General features: G+C 40.5%; 1 protein-coding gene across 5 annotated transcripts in view; it reads right to left on the reverse strand.

Moving 5' to 3' along the window:
• The window catches only part of LOC108138491 (homeobox protein cut), a 74,414-nt gene that overhangs the window by 43,428 nt on the left and 7,901 nt on the right, over nt 1-23,085 (reverse strand). Inside the window, exon 2 of one of the 5 annotated variants that reach the window (XM_041710747.1) lies at nt 4,237-4,272. The exons of 3 other annotated variants lie outside the window; for them this stretch is intronic. In XM_041710747.1, coding sequence (XP_041566681.1) covers nt 4,237-4,272 — 36 coding nt within the window. Of the gene's footprint in view, nt 1-4,236; nt 4,273-23,085 lie in introns of those variants that run through there. One more of the 5 variants, XM_041710748.1, reaches the window with a different exon arrangement.

Raw genomic sequence — 23,085 nt, forward strand, 5'->3', positions numbered from 1 at the left:
GGGATATACACAAGCATATGCATATATATATATATATTTATATGCATTTGTGTCTTCATATCCCTCGACTCTTCTATAAAAATAGGCAAATAATTATTTAAGAATTTCTTGATTAATTGGCAACGTTGTTGTTGTTGTTGTTGTTGTTGTTGTTGCTATTGCTGTTGTTGTTGTAGTTGTAGTTGTTGGGGCATGCAAATGTTGGCAAAAAGCGAACGAAAGAGTGAATGAGTGAGAGAAAGACGGGGGGCAAATGGAAGGAGACAGCAACAGCAACAGCAACAGCAGACTGATGAGGCATTTTGGCCAACACTTGATTGCATTTTCAATTGTTTGCCGTTATGCATTTTTGCCAATAATTCACATAAATGGCGAACATTCGCCGTCTTTGAAAGACATTTGCAATTGTTTTCTATGTTAAAGGAGACAACAGAGGGCTAAATGCAACATTGTTGTAAACTTAAAATTGGGGAGGGAGTTAAACATGGCTATTTTAATGGGCAATTTTAATTGCACAATTGGGAATGAAGTCAAGTATTTGTAAAGAAATGTCATTCAGTTGATATGATGAGTTAATGCAAGGCGATGCAGGTCACTGAGCTAAGGTATTCTGAATTTAGATAATGATTGCAAGGTTTTACCAATGAATGAAGTCAATGGAATGTTTATTATGCATTAAGACATTTGTTTCCAATTAACCCAACGGAATGTGGTTTTTCGTGCATAATAAACTGAAGTAGGTAATTGACACAGATCTTAATCAGGCAACCTGTTTAAATGCGTTAGTAAGTTGAAAAGGTTTTTACATACACATATGATCTGAAACCAATGACTTTAACACCTTTACTCCCTAGATTTGATTGAGTGCGACAGTTCTTCTATTTCTAGCCGGCAATTAGCATATTTTATATCAATTCTTGTCATACACGCATACACGCATTCCACACCTTGCCATTCAGTGCCAAACCCCCGCAGAATTCAAGTGTCGCCGCCCTAACAATTGACAAAGTTGCACAAAGGCTTGCCGAAAGAGACGGGGCGACGAAAGGCTGAAAGAGACGGAACATCGCACTCCTTTCTCTGCCTCCCTAATGTCCCTATCTACTCATCTACTGCCGATGCTCCTGGCACACCGTCTGTATTTTCCACGTCTGTGATGTGTGGCTCTCGTTTATTTTTATCAACTTTAGTTTTTGGGCTTTTTTGCGCTTATTATGCGGCAGACAGAGAATGAGAAGGGTATATGGGGAGCGAAATAGAGATAGAGATAGAGATAGAGCGATGGAGAGACATTTCGCATATTCAGATTCATCTTGTCGTTCCGCATAAATAACTGTCGCCTTCTCTCTATCCCTTTGCCTGCTCTGTCTGGCATGATGCATGCATTATTTCATTAAAGTATTACAATATTAATTCGATTTTCACTAATTGACAAGAAGAACAAGAGCAGACAGAGCAGAACAAAGCGAGGAGAATGTAACGCAACGAGTTGGACTTGGTTCTATTCATTGGAGATGGTATATAGTATTAAAGAATATAATGCTTTATTCGATACATTAAAGTATCTACTTCTACGTTATCCCTATCTACTTTAATCCCTAGGCTATCTTTTATTCGCCTGTTAAACGTTTTTGTACATATTTTTGGAATGCTCCCAATCCAGAGAGCTTACTTTTGACCCGATTTTGAGGCTGTTTATCTGACTTAAAGCTACTTGAACACAAAAAAAAAAAAAAAAAAAAAGAGCCCCTCGAAAAAAATCGCGGATAAACAAAGGAAAAAGGCAGCATGCTCGCACGGGTGAGATAGAGAATCGGGGAAAGGGATATATAGGTGGGTGGTTTCAGAGTCTGCAAATGTTGCGGTTTTTACGCACAACATTCGAGGGGATGCGAGGGAAAGAGAGGGGTAGATGGCAAACTGTTGCTCGGCATTTTGCGTTGGCATGTTTGGTATGCTTCTGACCCCAAAGTACAAATCAATTGCATGTGTATGCTGCGGTGACTGTGTGAGTGCGTGTGCTTTTGTGTGTGTGAGTGAGTGTATCATTTGCACATCACACAGATACAAGCATACACAGCAGAGATATTAACCCATACACTGACAAACTGGCCACGTGCTGCGCTGGACTGCGATTGCGAGTGCCTTTTGGTCAATGCCAGCCGACTGCCGGCCTTGTCTCCCTGTGAAATTGTGTCAATTGCACTGGCCACTGGGCAATGTCACCCAACACCACTCCCCCACATTTCACACCCCCCTACCCATCCACACACACACACACACACACACACACACACACACAATGTCAACAACATGCGCAGGTTGCGCGAATTTCCACAAAAAGGGGGGCGGGCAAATTCCGAGTTCGTTTCTTTTTGGGGAAAACTCACGAGGCCTATGAATTTTGAATTTCGAGCATAATCAGTAGAAGTTTTTGAATATTTTTAGGACTCTAAAAGTTTACTTAAATCCTAATCTTATGTTCTTATTTTTTTTAATAATTATAATTTTTTTAAGGATATTAAATTTTGTAAATTTAAGTTGGTAAAAGCTTTTCTTACTCATCAAATTATTTCAAAGTTCTATAATACTCTAACAAATAAGCAAATAAAGTTATAAGTCCTCCATTTATTTCCCTTAAAACTGGCATTACTTGGGCTGCAATTTTGCTTATAGATCTTTCCCCTGTTTTCAATAATTCAATCAATTGAGCAGACGCCGCGTGGCGTGACCTTCAATGAGAAATCAAAATCAAAATTAAAATCGAATGCTCCCACGCATTCAATGGGTTGAATGCTTAATGATGATCTTCTTTCCAACAAAGAAAAATAACGACAAAAACCGAAACGAAACGAGGCGAACGCTTAATTTAATTTCCTCCAGACAAAATGTGAAATTCGATCGAAGGCATTTTTGTATGCCGAAGAAACAAAAAGCCCAACAAAGAATCGCTCAAAAGTTTTTTTTTTTTTTATGTCGCTTTGGTTTTTGCATATCGACAAGGGCAAACAGGAAATCCATGTTTATGTTTAAATTAATAATAATACAAGAGAGCAGGGCACATGTATATAATATAAGAAGGGTATCAATGAAATGCTGCCCATTGAACGAACTCTGATGATGATGATGATGATGATGATGATGATGTGATGATGATGTTGATGATGCTGACGTTATATGCGGGACAGCATTAATACAATAAATTATATTATGGCTCTTCCTGTTTGCTCCGATAAAAAAAAAAAAAATAAAGAAACGAAGAACGAAATTGAACAATATTTTTCGCTCTCTTCTTTGGGTTTTAGCTTTAGCTTTAGCCTTTTTATTTTTGCGGGGGATTGATAATAATGCCTGGTCGTGGCTGGATCTGGCAGATCTTGAGTGTCTGATTTGTGCAAATAATTGAAATTTGCATATAATGAAGGCGACACTGGGGGCGTTCAATAAAGCGGGTCCTCGGGGGTCTGGGGGTTCCTCAGATTTTGTTTTCTTTTTTTTCCCCATTTTTTTTTTTTTTTTTTTTTTTTGTGAATGAATGAAGCGTTTCAAGCACAGTAGCTGCAATCAAGTCGTGTGCTAACTCTTTCGGTCCCAAGGATCAGTCTATTGTGAACTGGCAACATAAATTACATTTAAGGTGAAGCAACCCCCCATCCACCACTTTACCTTGAAACGACTAAAAAGAAAAAAAAAAAGAAAGAAAGAAACCCTAAAGCCCAAAAACTGGTCCGCAAATTGATGATCATCCCGTAATGAGCATGATGATGTTGCCGTTGCGCCCACTTTGTGTGGGCGAGATGTTGCTGGTGTGTCTGCCGATGTTGCTGCCGTGCTGTTGCTGTTGTTGCCGCGTTGTTGCTGCGTTGTTGCTGCTGCTAATGGCAGACAGACGAGACAAGTTTTGACATATTTTGTTGCAGGAGGATGGAGAGGACAGCAACAGCAACAGCAACAGCAACGACATGAATGAAACGCAAATGAATGAAATGCGGCTCGAAGGCATCAAGCACACACAAGCACACAGGCCAAACAAAAAGCGCAAAAAAAAATGTGCAATAACAAAAAAAAAAATGTACAAACAAAATATGCAGCAAAAAAAAGGAAGAAAGAGAAATCTGAAAACAGGACCCCCAATCGCATGTGTGTGTGTAGTTATCATTATAATGCCAGTCGCGACAAACATCATTAGTTGCTCACCACCTTAAGTGGAGCACAGTGTCTGGCCCAAAAACTTACGAATTCTAAATGAGAGCAATGAAGTTGGAATATTACCTGCAAAAAAAGAAAATAAAGCTATTAGTAACGCGTTAAAAACACGAATATCAAGGGTCAAGAGTATAATAGTTATAAGAGTATTTACAAACTAAAAGATAGTTACGCCAAAATGAAGGCGATTAAATTAAATAAACGGGAACACAAAGTAAGAAACTAAATTTTATAGTTTTAACCAACTTCTTCTCTCAAGTTTAGAACATTGTTCTACATTTTTCAAAATCGTTGAACAAAAAGCCATAAAACTATTTAACTAATGACCTATCATTTGGACATTCCATTTTCAGATCAAGGTTAGGTAATACCGTATAATATAAAATCTACAAAGATAACTAGTGAATCACATTGAATTTCCGCTTTGAGAATATTTGAGATAAGGCAATCGATATCAAATATTTTTTTATACAGCTTATCCAGCTTAGATCACTTTTGAAATTTATAAATCAAACACCAAAATGAAATAGTTATTATTTTAGATTTCTCTACTCACTATTCCAATCAATAGAAAATAAGTGCGGAAATCGAACTCCACAAATGTTGATCAATATCACAAATCAAAGCTCCGTTAGCAGAACCACTAAATTCGGTTGAAAATATTTCGGAGCTAGAGGCAAGTCGGTCGGAATACGGAATACGTCGGTAGCCGATATAACGCGTCAAATAGCAATTAACAACTGATGTAGATAATTCACTGGACAAAATATTCTGAGCGCGAAAAAACTTGAGCCCACCGATACATACAGACAAATACCCTCAGTTATATATATATATATATATATCAAATCCATATAAATACACATGTTCCTGTGTGTGTATTTATCCACACACGCAATGGCCGCAGCATTTTGTGATAAACGACAAAATAAAATCAAATCTAAAGCTCCCAAAAAAAAAAAAAATAAAAGCGAGCAGAACCAAATAAAATAATCACAAGGCAGCTACTGAAGCTGCCTGCCTTTGTATTTGTGTGTGTGTGTTTGTGTGGCATTAGTAAAGCTACAGAAGAGCAACAATTTCTAAACAAATACATCATCATCATCATAATTATAAAATTAAATTCCTGTTGCCTTTTTTTTATCAATTTTATTTGTGGCGGAGCAGAGGAACCGGGGATCAGGTGTTATAAAGGCCATACAATTTCGTGTAGCAATGTTTAAGTATTGCTAAAGATACCGAGAGCCAGAGATTCATGTGTACATATATATATCATATGTATGAACGTATAGCAGCAGATAGCAGATAAAGTTAGAGTCGAATGTGTGCTTAAGATATCTAGACATATAGCTGCCATATTTATATAGAGACGTAATCAAGTCAGTCAAGTGGAGCGTTGTCTATTGGTCGAAGGTACGGGACTCGAAGGTACTGTACCGCCCCTTATATACAGATAAGATCAGCGTTATCTGCCTCTGATATATACGCCTATATAAAACACGCACATATAGAATATATCTCCTCGCCTGCTTAGTGGACAAACAAATAGGTGTATAAATAAAAACAAATTACAACAAAAATATGAGACGAGGTGCCAGCGAGATAAGCCCCTCCAAAGGCAATTCAAGAAGTGGCAGTCATATCTGGCTGACGAGCACGAGATATAGCCATAGATATAGCCGAGATATCAGTTAATCGGCGGGCCATATAGTCGCACACCACACACATACACTTCCAGAGAAATTCACCCGCATGGCGGAGACAATCGTCATAAATTGTTTAGTTGTTGGCTAAACATGTTGAAAGATTTATGGTAGGGCTATACGCCATCATATAGTGATTTGTAAGAAATCGGCCAGATATACGCGCAGATATATATTATGCGAGGAGACGGTGTTGACGACGGTCCCATGCGATTAGGCAATGGCGTCGGTTGGCTAGTTAAGTGTGAAAACTGGAAACCTTGAGCTACTTGGACTATTTGCTCTTGACGTCTGGGGTTTTTTTTTTTTATACTGATCATACTGGAGGCCAAAAAAACATTTAGAGTTGTCATCTAAATAGGTGATCAATGGATATCATTTCATCTTGAAAGGAAGTAAACCACGTATATGATAACAAAGTCTAACTATTAAAACGATACCAAATAAATTAAAGTCCGAAACGAAATGACATGCAATGAAATACACTCACGGCAAAGGAACAAAAACAAAAATGCTATATATCGCTCTTATCTATACACACAATCGGGGGAATATATAAACGAGCATACTGATATATGTACGTTGCCCATCTATATATCTATATGTATCAAGCGAAATCCCTACAATAAAATGGGGCGGAGCACAAGTGGCAAAAAAAAAAAAATTACACAAAAAAAACAAAAAAAAAAGAAAATATCGAAACGAAAAGAAATGAAGGAAACGAGAAATGGGAAAGCAAAAGAAGAAAAATCTGCCAAGTGAAAAGAAATCGGAGCCAGCTGAAGCTCGAATGGCAATGGAAATGCGAATGGAAATGGGGAAAATTGTGGGGGCGGGGGGTATGAAATGGAGGTGGAAGGAAGCCTCAGCATTCAGCAAATCCTGATGCTCCAACGAATGTATCTGTGTATCTGTATCTGTATTTGTATCTGTCTCTGTCGCGTGTGTGTGTATCTCTATCTGTAGCTGTATCTGTAGTTGCCAGCACTCGAATAAAATCGAATAAGCATAAAAACGCATGCCATAAGGATACACGTGAGTGTGTGTGTCTGTGAGAATGTGTGTGTGTGTATGTGTGTGTGTGTGTGTGTGTGCCAGAGTGTCCTGAGTACATAAGCCGATGCTGCTGTATCCATAAGATACATGTCTAAGCGGGCTGGATTTGGGTTGGCTGCGCCTCGAACGCATATTCAATAATGACATAAATAACACACGCACACGACGACGGCATCATCCTCCTCACACCTCATACTCCTCGTTTTACACCTGCTTTCCTTCGTACCGCTCGTTGAGTGCGCTGCTTAGCACCTAAAAGCATGCTACTATTTTTTCCACTCACAACAAGGGTTCCTGCACCAACACTCACTAACACCAACGCACTCATACTATGCTGTATCTGTGTGTGCACTTGATTACATTTCTGCTTCTTCTCCTCTCCTTTTTTTTCGCCCTTATCCCCCTTATCCCCCTTTGGTCTTTTTTTTTTCCTTTGGCTCCCTACACATGTATATAATATATATTGACGTAAACCCCCCTCAACGCTGGTTGGGCGCCTTCGGAACTTGGGAACTTGTCAACCCAAACCCCCAATCCCAATCTCCACCCCAATTCAATGCCCCAAAACGCACGACAAAAAAAAAATAAAAGAAAAATCCCTCGAGTTGTAGTAGGGGTGCTAGGGGGTTGGAATAAAAAAAAAAAGAAAAAAAAAATAACAAAATAATAATAATAAAGAAAAGAAAAAAACGAAGCTTTAAGGGCGCTCAGAGAGAGCGACATCGCGCCATCGACAGGAAAACGAACACGAACCGAAAAACGAAGCGTACGAAGCTCCTCTCGAAAAATCGTACTGGGTGGCAATACTGGGTGGCGGCAGCCTCCCATTTTCAGGGACTTAGCTGTTGATGGCTTCCCAATCGAAATCGATGTTCGTATGTATTTCGCTCCTTTTTCTCGGTTACGTTTCGGTTTTTTTTTTTTTGAATATTTTTTTTTTTACCCGAACCACCCTAAAATAGAAATTTCACTCGTTCGCTCTCTCTCTTTCGCTTGGGTACTCTCTCCTTTTTTTGGGTGGGCCATGGTTGACAATATTCCTTGGGCAGCTTTAAGGCTTCAACGATGTTCGGCATTGAGTCGAGTGAATAAAATATTTCTTTTATTAAATATTTCTTTTTTTTTTATCCCAAGCTGCTTCTTTCTTCTGTTTTATGGCTGTCTGGCAGTAAGTCCCCCGTTCCCTCGTTCACTGGTTTTTTGTGTGCTGCTTTTTTTCCACTCATTTTTCCGTTCTTGTTGTATTATTTTCCATTTTTTTTTTTTTTTGTATTTTTTCTGACGCTTAAGCTTCGGTTTTCGAGTTCGGGTGCCAAGATAGAAAGGGACAGAGCGAGTGTTCAAGCTAGAGAGGGCCTTTCCCAAAGGAGGGGGGGGTACGAAAAAAAAGAAGGGAACCCATACGGGCAATACCAAATTGGATTGGTTTCAGTTTCGGTTCGGTTCGGTTCGGTTTTATGGGGTGTAGTGGGGGAAAAGTGGGTGTAGAATTTTGTCAGGGGGGTTGGTTTTTGGGTGATTGGATGGATGTCGTGTATTGGCAGCTAGGGGAGGGTGACTGGGTGACTGGGCGACTGGGCGACTGAGAAGGAGCACAACATTTTCCTCTCCTTTTTTTTTTTTCTCCCTCGCTTTCCTTTTTTTCCGCACATAAAAATTTGTGCGTCAATTGAATTCGATTGGACGAATCCAGAAACGCACGACTGGCTGTGTGTGTGTGTGTGTGTGTGTGTGTGTGTGTGTGTGTGTAGGGAGCAAAAGAAAGAACGGAAAAAAAAGGGCAGCGCAGTTGGCAGCGCAGTCAGCGACAACGAAAAGCTGTTAACCTTTCGCACATAAACACACACACACACACACACACAGAGAGAGATACCCACCGTATATATATGGATTGCTTTCAATACATATCGGCAACGCCTTTCGGGCCCCACTTGTGATTGGTTTTCACCGCACAAGCACACACATATAGGCAGTGCCAGTACCTCGGAGTACATAGGGCTAGGGAGCAGGGGTAGCTGAGCTGATATATTCCCACAGCAGTTGACCCCAAGTAACTTGATTTCTGCTCGAGCTGGCAGGATGAAACTTCGGCAGGACCTTACTTGGGGTATTTAGTGCTGAGTTCCAGGAGAGCAAAGAAATGCGCCCATTGGGCGCCAATGAAAGCTGCTCTGCTTTCCTCCTTTTTTATATCCCAACGAACTGGACTCCTGATTAAGTTGAAATTTTTCAATGTCTTTTAAACGTTATTTGGTGTTCCCAGGTGAATTATTTGAGAAGTACTACATACGTTGTAAATGAAACAGATATTAACACTTTCTGAGCTGAAACACCAATTATCTTTGTTTTTATCGATAAACATTCGATAATAGCATTTTTAATACAAATCATTTATAAACTCAGATATTCAAGTAATTTTTAAAACTTTTCTTCGTCTGTCTTTGGTATAAAACCCTAATAGTTTATGAAAAGAAAAGAAAGCAACAAAATTCGTAATATAAAGGTTTACGTAAAGTTAAAATTATCCAAGTAAACTCAGCTTCTGGTACACTTATCAAAGCAAAAAAATTATGCAATCCATTTATTTTTCAGGCGTTTCCAACATGTTTTCAAGTAACTCAGCTTCCACTTAAATAATCTTTAATCTATAAATTTGGCAGTCGACTAACATATTTCCATGGCACAACTTACTCAGAGTCAATATAAACTTAATAACTGGAACTCTGGAAATGAAATATTCTCTAATCTTGCATACTCGAGAAATACAACCAAATTGCCTTAATCAAGGTTGAGATAAGCCTGCCCATTATCGAAACCCCAAGAGCTAAGAATCCGAAGCAAATTGGTCCATTGCAAAAAAAAAAAAAAAAAACAAAAACAATTCCCAAAAATAATGACTCACTTGGGAGTCCGTTTATCGTGAATATAGTACAAGTAAACGGCGCACAGGCCAGATATCGATCGTGATTCAGAGAGCAGGCATGCGATCGGAACTGGATTCGGGTACGAAATCGTGTAGGAAATCGGTAATATGGTATCGAACCACTCGAACCGCTTGAACCGCTCGTCCATTGGCCCCTCCACCTTTTTTTTGGTTCGCCGCCTGTCGATAGCTGACACAAACAAGCAGAGACAAGCATATGCATGTGTGTAAATTGTGAAACCAGTCAGCCAGAGCGAACGAATCATCGGGCGTGCGCTTGTGTGTGTGTGCGCCAGTCAATAACGTCCAATCAGGTTTGTTAAAAATCTATCTATATATGATGTTCATGATGACGGCGACGCAGTCGATGTCCGCACACTCACACACGTGAGAGCGAGAGTGAGAGAGAGAGAGAGAGGGAGCAAGAGACCCCTCTCGAAAAACGGACTCAAATGCACCGGCCGCCACCACTCCCCTTTGCCACTGCCACTGTCGACGCCACTGCTTTTGCTCTTTCATTCATTTGCTCTGGGTTATCGAACACACATTGAACGGAACGTGTACGTGTGTGTGTGTGTGTGTGCCTTATCAGCTGCAACTGCTCTGGTTCTCTCTCTCTCTCTCTCTCGGTGTACCTCCCTCTCCCTCACACGAGCAGGCGCTGTGGCAGTTTCACTCAATGACTCGCAGCGTATTGAGCCTTTTTTTTGAGTGCTCTCTCTCACTAACACTCTTAAAAAAAAATCAAGCAAAAAACCAAATAAATAATTCTTGTTGCCTGCAGTTTCTTGACTGCAATTCAAAGAGACAGAGAGAGAGAGAGGTTTCTCTCTGCTCTCTTGTGAGTTTTTTGTTTGCTTCTTTTTTTCACTGATTGATTTTCCATAATATCCAACCCCAGGCAGCGACGTCGGCAGAGGCAGCGCTGCCCGCCTCTGTGTGTGCGTGTGTGTGTGTGTGTGTGTGTATTGAACTCTTGGCCAATGGCAAAAATTTCCAATTGCGTACGGTTTTCCAATCAAAATGGCACACAAAGAAAATTCAACGGTTAACGACAAGCGCTGTCAGAGGGATGCTTCCACAGCAGATGAATGAAAACGAAGTGCAGCCACACTTAAATACATATATGTAGTTTGAGCTGCAGCCACACTACAAAAATAAGTTCAAGTAAAGGACCCACAGTCACGCTTAGAAAAAAAATAAAAAAAAAGTAAAGCCACACAGCCACACTTCAAAAAAATATAAATTAACGAATCGTATGCATTTCGAAGGGATCTACCTGTAAATCCCAGATAGTGTAGGCCACATATCCCTACCCTAACTGCAAATAATCCAACCAACCCCTACCACTAATCCCCCGCCCCCCCTTCACTTACGCCCCACTTCACACAAAAATCATGAGGTCCAAGCGCAGCAAGTGCCGGCTCCTTGTGCGCATCTCTGACATATTTCCAATATCATTGGTCGATAAATACCGAGCAAAACGAATCGAAACGAAACGTACGAAAATGGCAACTCAGGGGTGGTGTCCTAGGGGGTTCTTGGGGCTTAAAAGGGCTGGCCTCGTACATAGATCCCTCCCAGCGAACACACACACACTCACAAAGGCACACACGTACAAGGACAAGTAAAAAATGAGAAAGGACTCGCTTCGTTTGTCGTTTACAGCTGGCTATACATATATATAAAACTCATAAGTACATACATACATACATATATATATATATATATTCAGCACTTGTTGTTGTAAGTTGGGTGTCGATTTCTGGCTGTTGTTGCTATAGGACATCCATGTGTGAAGTTGGAGCAAATACACTCAACCTTTTCAAATGAACAACTCTGCGGTTGAAGTTCCTAAGTTCTGAATACTTTGTTTACTGTTTAAAGCCTCCAGTGGTATTTAAAAAATGATCTTATTATCTTTTTTAATCAATTAACACAATAGATTAAAAATAAGTTTCAAAATTTGCTGGTTTTGTGTTTTATATTTAATATACCAAAGATGTAGAATCGAGAATTTGTAATGCATTTCATTCTCTACTTCAACAGCCGCAGTTTACAAGAGCTTTTCGTTTCCTCCCAAGATTTCCGATTACCGATTCCGATTGGTTTCCGATTGCCCAAGAGTTCCTCACTCCCCATTCCTCCTGCCCCCTGCCCCCTGCCCCCTTCCCCAATTATCCTCACACACATACACGCACCAGGGACAAATTCCTCTTTTATCCCCATGGCCATAAACGAAGTCTGCCAATACAAAAAGAAGGCGTTGTACTGAGCGACCCCTCCCCAGACTGCAGAGGGATACCCGCAAGGTCTTCAGAGCGGGGGGCGGGAGGGGGGCGAGGATAACCCAAAAGGATGGGAGTTCCATGGGATAGGGTCTTACGGGTAGTCAGTGTCGACGCACTCAGGACTCAGAACTCAGAACTCAGAACTACGAACTGAACAGAACAGAACAGAACGGACATGGACAGCCGGTGAAGAGACAGAGAGAAGAGGATACCCAGTGCAGGCGTCGTCCTTCGTACTCGTCGTAATAACGAGTTGGGGTAAAAAGGAGGAAGGGCTATGTGGGCAGAGGAAGCACAGGGTCCTGCCGAGGACTACACAAACGATGATGATGACGACGACTACGACGACTGCGACGACTGCGACGACGACGACGACGACAATGTCCTTTCACATTTGTCGTTTTGGCCGAGACGATGGCTTCAGCTTTAGCCCACAGTTCGCTGCTGTCTCTTTCCCTGTCTGCGTGTTAGTGCGATTGCTGTGTGTGTGTGTGTGTGTGTGTCTATGTATGTGCGGAGGGACTGTGTGTGTGTGTGTTTGGAGGGGTGGGTTGGGGGCATAAAAAAGTTCACTTGTCTGCGATGCTGTCTGCCCCAAACTGCTGCCAATTTTTATGCGCTCCCTACATTTTTTTTGTTGTTGTGTATATTTTTTTTTTTTCCACCTTCCAGACCGAACAGAACCACCCCCTATATCACCCAATGTGCCACCCCCTCTTTCGGCTGCTGATGCTGATGCTGATGCTGCTGATGCCACTGCTGCTTTATTTCATTTCATCTTCACTTTCGGGTTTCGTTTTCTTTCTTTCTTTCTTTCTGACGTGTATAGATTTTTGTTCGGTAGGGATGATTGCCAGCTTTTTGGGGGGAATGTGGTGGATATAGGGGGTTGTGACTACTGGAGGAGGAGCCGTACATTCCGATTCAAGGATATTTCCCGATATGTGGAAAAAGAAGAGCAACGAGCGCTGGAGCACGGCAGCAGAATGGAGAATGCAGAATGGGGAATGGAGAAAAAAAAAATGAAATAAAATAAAATAAAGAGAAACTCGAAGCGAAAGAAAAGACAGGAAAAATGGGAGGAAATTGGGTAGGGGCTATGGGGTCTTTGGGGAGGTCCTAGGAGTTCGACTCGCTCTCTTTCTCACTCTATATATGTGTGTGTGTGTGTGTGGCTCCTGTTCTTGATTGCGCGCGTTAGCAGAAATGAAAATCGGGAGGAAAATATATATACAAAAAAAAAAAATAAATAAAATAAAAAAGGAGGAACGAGGAAAAATGAAAGAAAAACGAAGTTGGAGAAGAAGAAGCAATCGCGGCATATAAGAAATAAAAAAAAAAAAAGAAAAAAGAAAATAAGGGAATTTATTTCTTTTCGAGCGCGCGCAGGATTTTTGCCATATTCTATATATATACATGGGCCAGCAATCCATACATAGCCATGCATATATATGGCTATAGATATTTGTGTGCATGCTATATACAATCTAGAATGGCTGGAGCACTTTTCTGAATAGCTTTGGTCGTGTACATGGCAGTAAATTGCCCTCTGCCAGCGCTATTTGATGATTTTCATGCTCCCTATCCCTAACTTCATCCCACTTCCTGACCCTCCCCCCTCAGCCCCCCAGCCACTCAGTCCGTGTGGAGTAACCCCACGTAACTCGGTTACTTGAGTAGCCACGAAGCTGAGACTTGACTTAGGCTTAAGCCCCCGCCTGGTCCATCAATAATAACTGAGAATCTTTCGAGTTCCGACAGCTTAGCGTTGTAAGCATGAGAAGATTCCGACTGCAACAGATTTAGAGGGCTGCAAAGCCCTCTATTGTCACTAACCCAAGTAACTTGACTTCTAGGGAAGCTTATGGTAGCAAACTTAGCCTGGTTACAGCTTGGATTAAATGATAATAAAATTTATTGAAATCAACGAAAATCATCCCATTCAGAGGCATTATAATGACAGCTGAATGTATCAATCTATTGATAATTAAATTAACTTATATATGTTCAAACTTATAATAACACAAACTAAGAAATCACTCAGCTCATTGATCTGTTCATCTTAAACCAAATTTAGTAAAACCGAACCCACCTACATATTTCCCGAATAGTAGCCCCTAGGCCAAACAAACTTAAGTAACTTGACTTCTGCTCGGGCAATAATGATCAAACTTTGTACGATTAAAGCGTTGATTGGAAAACCAAACATGTATAACAAATCAAAGAAATCCAGACATGCCAACCCACCGAAAAAAAATCAACCGAAATAAGCAACAGAAGCAAAGCCACATTTATGGCGATCGCGCAGCTTAAAACATCCGGTAGTTAAACAATCTTACAATGAGCCTAAGCTCAGCTAAGTTGACTTCAATTATCAGACTCAGTTTGGTTTTGGTTTTAGTTTGGGTTTGAGTTTGGGTTTTTTTTTGAATTGAGGAATGGGAATTGATGGAATGATGGTATGATGGAATGGGATTGGGATTGTCTCGTCCGGCGGCCAGATAATAATCATTAGTATGATCAATTGCCCGGACAGCGAGCAGAAAAAGTGTTGCGTTTAACTGGTAAATCAGTTCGACTACCGGCCGAGTCCGTATCTGAGATATGAGTTCCAACGCCGGACGTTGGCGGCGGAAAGACACTTAATTGAATTCGATTTGACGACTGGATGGGATGGGATGGACTGACTACCGACCACCGACTACTGACTACCGACTGCTGACTACTGCCACGATGCCACTGAGCGGTTCCATCGACTTTGGCATGTCAATGTGGAACAAACGGAAGTCGCTCCGAAATAAATTGAAAGCAAAGCAAAGCAAAGCAATGCCAAGCTGAGCTGAGCTGAGCTCAGAAGCATAAATAGCCCGAAAATCAAAGGCAATCAGCAGTGAAACAAAAGTCGAAACAGAAGCGGGGCCAACATTTTTTATTGTTCTACTCCATATCCACACAGAATCTCGTGTGAGTGTGGGTCGGCTGCTTCCTGTGTTCATCATAAAAAATCAAAGTAATAATGCGTGTACTTGCGTTTGCCACTTTATAGATTTATTAGGCGGCGGCAGACCGACCCTCTCCTGTTTTTTTTTTTTATTTTTATTTTTTTTTTTTCCTATATGGATCCGTGCAGCTCCAGAGTTCCCGTTCCCGTTCCCGTTCAAGTTCCCGAGTTTTAATGCTCAACGGAAATTCAAATTAAAAAAATTGAATGCCATAAGGGAGCGGGAGTGCATCTGACAATGATGCGTTTCGCCCGCCTTTAATTTGATTTTTTCAGTTCGGTTCGGTTCGGTTCGAGTTGGGATTTGCATAAGTCTGAACAGAAAAGAACCTCTATTCAGATGAAGTCGTGGCGATCGAACATTAACTCGCGCAAGTAGTGCACAAACAACAACAACAACAACAACAACAAAATAAGCAAAATAAGATGAGCATTAAATGCGCGGGCGTGCATATAAATCAAAATGCGGACTTATGTTTCTCCAACAATGAAATATGTGATTCAATGACTTCCTCCCAATTAAAGGCTGCGCTTGGCTGTCTATTTTTGGCTTCCTCAAGGAATTACAGACCTCATTTTCGGGGTCTCCCTCTAGCCGTAAAAGGTGTGCGCTCTTGCTCCTCCGATCTGCCCATATATCATATATAGTATAGTGTTTTCTGCGGGATGTGCGACGAATTCAATGAGATGCGCTCGGGATCTTTAGATCAGGGAGGGGAATATGGGATATGGAGATATGGGATATGGAGATATGAGGATGGGAACCAAGGAGCCGGGAAGTGTTATGTCCAACAGATGTGCGATAAGTGCAACCAAAACAATATCTTGGGGGAGACTCTCGTCCTGGGTGTCATAAAAAAGTGTGGCCTTTTTTTTTTTTTGAGTACTATTAAGCAAAGTATATGTATACCAAACACTAATCCTAAATCAAGCGTGGATGCCAACACAAAAATTCTTTAATCAGTTAGTCAGTTTCCGTTTTTTTGGTATTTCTTATTTAAAATTTCTGCGTCTTTAAAAATCAAAGAAATTTCTTAGGATAAGGAACATTTAATCAGTTGTTTCCCTATCACTGACACATTTCCTGTTGCTGTTCCATGAAATATTCATACTTACTGTTAACATTTAAGAACTAAGCAAATATGTGCGATATGTTGGGGTAACTCCAATGAGTCGTACATACCTGGAAATAAAATAAAAAAAAACCATACACTTAGACAACTTTGAATAGTATTTATCTTACCAACTAATCAAATAAATTATGCGATATTTAAAGGGAGCTGTGATTAAACTTAAAAGGATGTGATTCATCCGGCATTTGATAACACCAATCAGTTGGTTGGATATATATTTTTTGTGTGCCATGTCTGCCTGGCTGATAACCCGTTGCGACTTTGGCTTCAGTTTCAATGCGATTAAATGGGGCCTTGAGTGGAGTTTTTGGCTTAAAGCCGCCCAACTGTTGCCACCCCGAAAAGAGTGAAATGTTCTAATTAAAGCCAACAGTAAAAGGCACAAACACTCGCTCGCACAAACACACACACACACACACACACACACACAGCTCAGAGCCAGAATGGCAGACGGGAAAAGACGGAAAATGTGCCAAGAGGCAACGGCAACGGCAACGATGATGATGACGACGACGACGACGACGTCGGCAGTGAAAACTAACCTCAGACAACAAAACAATAACGAAAATTCTAAGCAAGCCGACAACGACGTCGTCAGCTGGCCCGGCGAAAAACTAGCAAAGAAATTAAATTTAAAGGAAAAACCGGGGAGTCCTACTACTGCGGCTCCCCGTTTCTCCTCCGAAAAAAAAAAAAAACGTTGCCTAGTGTAAGGAGCCCCTGTAGTAAATTAAACGCCTAGTCCCCTCTCTTTCGCTCCGGCTAGCCCCTTCTCTTTCCTCAGTTGGCAGGCAAAGTAGCAAAATTAGTAGCAAAAAGAGCCGAGCAGAAAGACGAAGACGTGGTCTTAAAAGGGGGATAGGAAATAGGTGGTGGAGTAGTGTGTTTGTGGGGGGGAATGGGAAAGAGAAAGACAAGGCACTTTTGGCTTTGTATTAGTGTTGTTGTTGTTTGTTTGTAAGTGTGTGAGTGTGTGTGTTTGTGTTTGTGTGCTGCTTCTTTTTTTGTGTTGTCTCAAACTTAGACCACGTCCTTGAGCTTCAATATGCCAGGACTATATATGTGTGTGTGTGTGTGTGTGTGTGTGTGTGCGGGAGCTGTTGAGCCTATGTCTAAAAGGCTGAGACAACTTTAAAGCGAGCAACAGTTTAAGGCAGGCGAAGGAGAAAGACCCAGCTGGTAATACATTTAAAGTTCTGTAAATTAAATGAAGTAATTTAAGATACAGAGAAATATTGAGAGCCTTTGAAACTACTTCTTGATTCTCATTTAAGGCTGGCCACTCTAGGGTAAAATCTACAGCTGGTCACACTAATAAGTAAATAAACTGAAATTAGTTTGATTTAGTTTGAAGTTCTAGATATTTAGCGACTGTTTGTTTAAAAGACTTTTGTGAGTGCAAACTGTTAACTGTAAACAAGCACCCACGCACACTGAAACACTTTTAATTACGCACGTTTTGCGGTGGCGACAGAAAGAGACAGACAGAGAGTTTGTGAGTGGGAGGGAGATGGGTGAATGGGGTGGCTGCATGTGCGCGTCTCGAAAATGCCGCAAACGCATGATTCACCCACCCCACCAACCACCGCCCACCGCTCACCGCCCAACGACCTATGGCTTTGTTGTTGCTGCTGCTGCGTGCATTGCATGTGTCCTTGAAAGTTTTTGGCATAGTTTTTGGCTGGCACCGAAACACAAGCCAAAGCAGTTAATGCTCTCTAAAACCCACTATTTGTGTCTGTGAGTGTGCATCTGAATGGAGGTTAATGACACCAAAGGCTGGCCACACTGTCATTAAAGTAAGCCCGAGGCAGTGTGGCCAAATACTGCACAATTGGTGAAATGAGGATGCCACACTGGCCGCACTAGTACCAAAAACTAAACTAAACCTAAGCAAACAAAGCCGCCGACATTGATTCGGCCGAAATCAAATTAAACACTCGAGACCCTTCGGCACAGGCCACTTAAGATCTCATCAGTTGACCCTCGTTGTTTTCGTTGGTTTTATTGAAGCAGGGCTTATCATAAGCCACCGATCTGGGCCAAGAGCATGATATGACAGAAATTATGACTTCATAAACGGTTTACTCGAACGGCGAAAAAAAAAAAAATACAACACACAGGCACACACAAAACACTAGAGCAATTCAATAGAAATCAACCAGAAAACCCCTTAAACCTTCCCCCGTCGGATGCCAAAAATGTTTGGCAATTAAGCGAAGGGAAAACTTTTGGCCCAAAACATTATATCATAATTAAAGGGAATATATGTGCTTATCAGTGCTTGCCAATTATGAGGAGGGGGTATGGTCCTGCCCTCGCTTTTATGACCTCTTAAATATTTATGATGCCCCCCGATATCGCTAGCCAAATGAGCAAAACTATCATGGACGCACACCATTAAGCCCCATCCCATAAAAACCGGGAAAGAAAACACCACAAGAAACACAGACAAGAGCTATTTGAAATAAATTTTAACAAATTAACAGTGGCAAACTAATCCCCGAAACATAACAATGGACCAGCGCCCACACACGCAAAAGTATTGGCAATCACCATAAATTGTCACAACTGATATCCTAGACTATAGCATATAGATACTATACTATTCTATACTATACTATACTATATATCTATAAGTAGTGTGGCGGGAAAAAGTTATAAAATTTTATGACAAACTTTGCTTTCCTTTGTTTTGCTTTATTTTTTTTATTTTTATTTTTTTGGTTTTTCTGCCTCTTGGATTTTCAATAAATTGTCGGTTTTTTGTTTCTAAAAGCCCAGTGAAATTATTATTCGTATATTCTCGTTGAGAATTTATTTGCCTGGCCCGATCGAAATATTGTGAAATCGAAAAAACAAATAAATTAAAAGGAAAATATACAAAAAAAAATTATAACGTAGCGACATGTGAACTAGAAGAGGCACCAGAACAAAGCATGCAATGCGCTCTAGTTCCCATCGAATCAAATATACGGCGGCAAGAATTAGTTCCCCAACAATGGGCCACGAAAACTATGCCAAATTGGGGGAAGGGACGAAATCGGGTGGCAAAGGGGGCCCTGAAAACGAAAAAAAAAAAAATAATAAATAAAAAGAACTGAAACCGAAACTCAACTGAACACAGAAAAGTCAAATTCAAATTCAAATTCTATCGATGTGTGGATATTTTTATCGAAGTCGAGTCGAGACCGGAGCAGATCACTTCGTCATGTCACATGAACAACAAAGAGGAAGAGCGCACGAGAGATATATACATACAGATATTTGTATATATATATATATATACATATATATTTAGTACAATATAATACCTTTTAATTTAATATGCAGCTGACGTGCGCTCTACGATCGCCGTCCGATCAGTCAGTCAGTTCGCTTTTGTCTCTCTGTTGGCCGTTCGCTGTTCGCCGTATCTTTTTCTGTTTCTGTCTCTTTCGGGGTTTTCGGTTGAAAATAAAATAAATCGAAATGACAGATCATTAAAATTTACAACAACACCAGGCCCCACAGTCACAGGCCCAGTCACAATCGCAGTCGCAGTCGCAGTCCCGATTCTGATTCCGATCCCAGAAAAGGCAACCAGCGCCAGCATTATTTTTTCATGCCCCCCCCAAAAAAAAAAAAAACAAAAAAGAACGACTAAGAAATACCCGGTACTCCCTAACTAATCATTAAATATGTTGCATACCCAAAAGCTTAGTCTCTCAAAAAAAAAACGATACGATAAATGCCCTAAAAAGTTTACGATTTCCTCAATTTTTGGTATGTGATTATAAACTGATCATATAAATACAATCCTTTCATATGGTGACCCTAACTTTAAAAGATCCCGAGATCCAGTAGTCCCATTATAGATATCCACAAATACAATATACCCTACACAACAGCGGGCATAAAGAACTGAAAACAAAACGAAGCCACCGCCACACCGAGTTATATTTGTCGTTGTCGATCAGTTTTTATGTCGTTCGATATGGCAGCAGCGAAAATTTTTTATTAGCCTCTTCCCCAGTGACGATGGCTGCCAACAAGTGCAATTTGATTTTATGCATGTCTATATATGTATGGAAATTGTGTTTCCTTGTTCTTGCGAGAATTTCGAGAAGCGTAGAGTTGTGCTGCAGATGCACAAAAATCAACTGAGATCATCAATTTGCCAAAAAGGAGAAGCTGTGCACGCCTAGAGTTCTAGAGTTCTTCTTTAAGTTTTCCCCGAATTTCCACACATATCTTTTGCTCGGCCTACAGACCCCATAAATTAATAAATGAAGATGTAGTTTTTTTTTTTTTTTTTTGTTCTTTGCCCCGCACATTAAAAAACTGTTTTTCCACGCCCCCATATATTTTCCCCAAAGAGCAGAAAAACCATCAATGAAATGCATAATATTTACGTCCATAATTTTTTCTAATATTTTCAACAGCTGACATTCGAGTAACACCAAAACTCAAGAGCCCCATTGGATGTGTGTGTATAATTGACACTCAATTATTCGGTGGCGGGGGTGTTGTGTTGTGTTCCCTATATGTTTTGTTTTTTTTTTTTTTTTCGTTGTTGTTGTTGTTTTGGAGGGGAGTGGAGGGCATTACGCTATGCCATTATCTGAGCTACTTAGCAACCGTTCAACTGCCACTTGTTGGAGACCGACACCCCCTATTTCCACCAAACAAAAAATGAAGAAGAGGAAAAAAAAACCGAAACCGAAATATAAAAAACCGTACTAGCTAATAATACAACAACAAGCAGAGCCACTTGAGGCCACAGCGCACAGTAAATATAGAGTGGCACAAAAGATTTCCGCTGACAAAAAAGCAGCAGCAGCAGCAGCAGCAAACCAAATCTCTTTCTTCTTTCAAAAGAAGAAAAATTGAAGCGCGATTGATCACATTGATCGTTGGCTCCCAGTTGTGTGTGTGTCTGTGTATGTGTGTACATATATATCCAAACAGACAAAGTATTTAGTAAAACACAAGCACCAACAAATATCTCAAGTAGCTGTCTCTGCTGAAACACTGCGAAAAATATTGGGGTAAAAAGTGAGCTTTCATTTAAAAGATAACTACATTAATGCAAATCATAAATGGTTAGCAATAAAAAGGTTCGTTTTTTAGGAACATGTTTCATAAAATTAAATTTATAAAGAACTTTATTAAAAATGCAGTAATTGAAAATAAAGTAAAAAGGATAAGTTACAAAATAAATTTAAAAAAAATCCCAAGTTGATTTAAATTACTTACTACCTAACTTATGATTTAAAAGATTTGTATAAATATTTTTTTCCAGTGTCCTTTTGATCTGTCTCCTCCTCATTGTCGCTGTACATTTGCAGCTGATCTATATAATAATTCATATGTTTAAGCATTATTTGGGCACAACAACCGAAGATGATCGCACAATGAGAGGGAACTTGAAAAAGCCGCGTCAGCAGAAGCAGAAATCTATCTGGATGATGAGGGGTCCGTTCTTCGAGCAGAAGAAGCTACAAATGGTGGTGTTGTGTGAAAACAGCTAACAATTCGTTAGCTCGATGGGAATTTTCCCGACCCGACTTGCATGTAGGCGTTTGGACTTCGTGTACACCCCATATCAAAAGCCAGAGATCTGTAAATCGAACTCTTGAGTTATTTCGTTATGCCACCAAAGTTCTTGAGTTCTATCAATCGTTGAAGTTGCATTTCAAGCGAAAGATGAAAACGATATGGTGGCTATATGCATGCACACACAACCAAGGAAAGGCGCTGTTAAAAATCGTGTGATCAATAGGGAAATCAAGTTATATGGTGGCAAACAAAAGCGGGAAAACGGAATCTAAATATAGGGAAGCCCCCAACATGTGCGCATTGTTTGTCACTGTTTGGCCGCAGACTTTTGTCAGCCACCGTACGGTGGCAATAATTAAAAACATAAAAAAAAGGGAGAAAAAAAAAAAAGAAAACCCGGCAAAGGGTAGCCCGAAAACTAAAAGACCAAAGACTGAATGAGATCCGGAGAATTGGAGAATCGGAGTATCGGAGACGAGCCAGAAGAATCGGCATCGTGATCGGAGCGGAGTGGTGGAGACGGAAGAATGAGTATTTTGCCTACTTAATCATTGTCTGTGTGTCGCTGGTGTGCGTGCAACATGCAGCATCTACATCTGCAACCGCTGCTACTTGATTTGATTTACGCCTGCCAATGCTTTATGATTGAGTGGGGCACAAACTCACTCGCAGGCTCTGAGATAAAACATTAAGCATAAATGTGTTTTTATTTTACTCGGGATCCCTCTTCTTAACCAACCCCCGATGATATTCATGCCGCATATGCCGCAGATATATATATCTATATATATTTGTTTGCTTTATTTTTTTTATTTTTCTTTTTTTTTTTGTGTTCCGTCTGTTGCCTTGCAATGAGGCGCAACATTTTGTGGCATGCTGCAAGCAAAGCTAGAAAAAATGCAAAAAAAAAAGATCGAAAAAAATATCACAAAAATCGAGAATTTAATCCCAGCTGTCCATAAAAAAAAAAAATACAAGAGGAATATATAATTTCGTTTGATTTTTTTTTTTGTTTTTGGTGCCGCTTCTCTCGAATTAAAAAATTGGAATTGTGCTCAGCTCATTGAATAAATCAAACTCATTTGCATACCAACTGATAAATTATAGCGAAACAGGCCCGACAATTGACAAACTGGCCCAGGCCCGGTTGGAAAAAACCGAAGCCAATCCAACCCCAGGATCACTAGGACCACCAGGACCACCAGGACCACCAGGACCAACCCTTCCTTCA

Source organism: Drosophila elegans, unplaced genomic scaffold (genome assembly GCF_018152505.1).
Source record: "Drosophila elegans isolate 14027-0461.03 unplaced genomic scaffold, ASM1815250v1 contig_149, whole genome shotgun sequence".
Lineage (NCBI taxonomy): Eukaryota > Metazoa > Arthropoda > Insecta > Diptera > Drosophilidae > Drosophila > Drosophila elegans.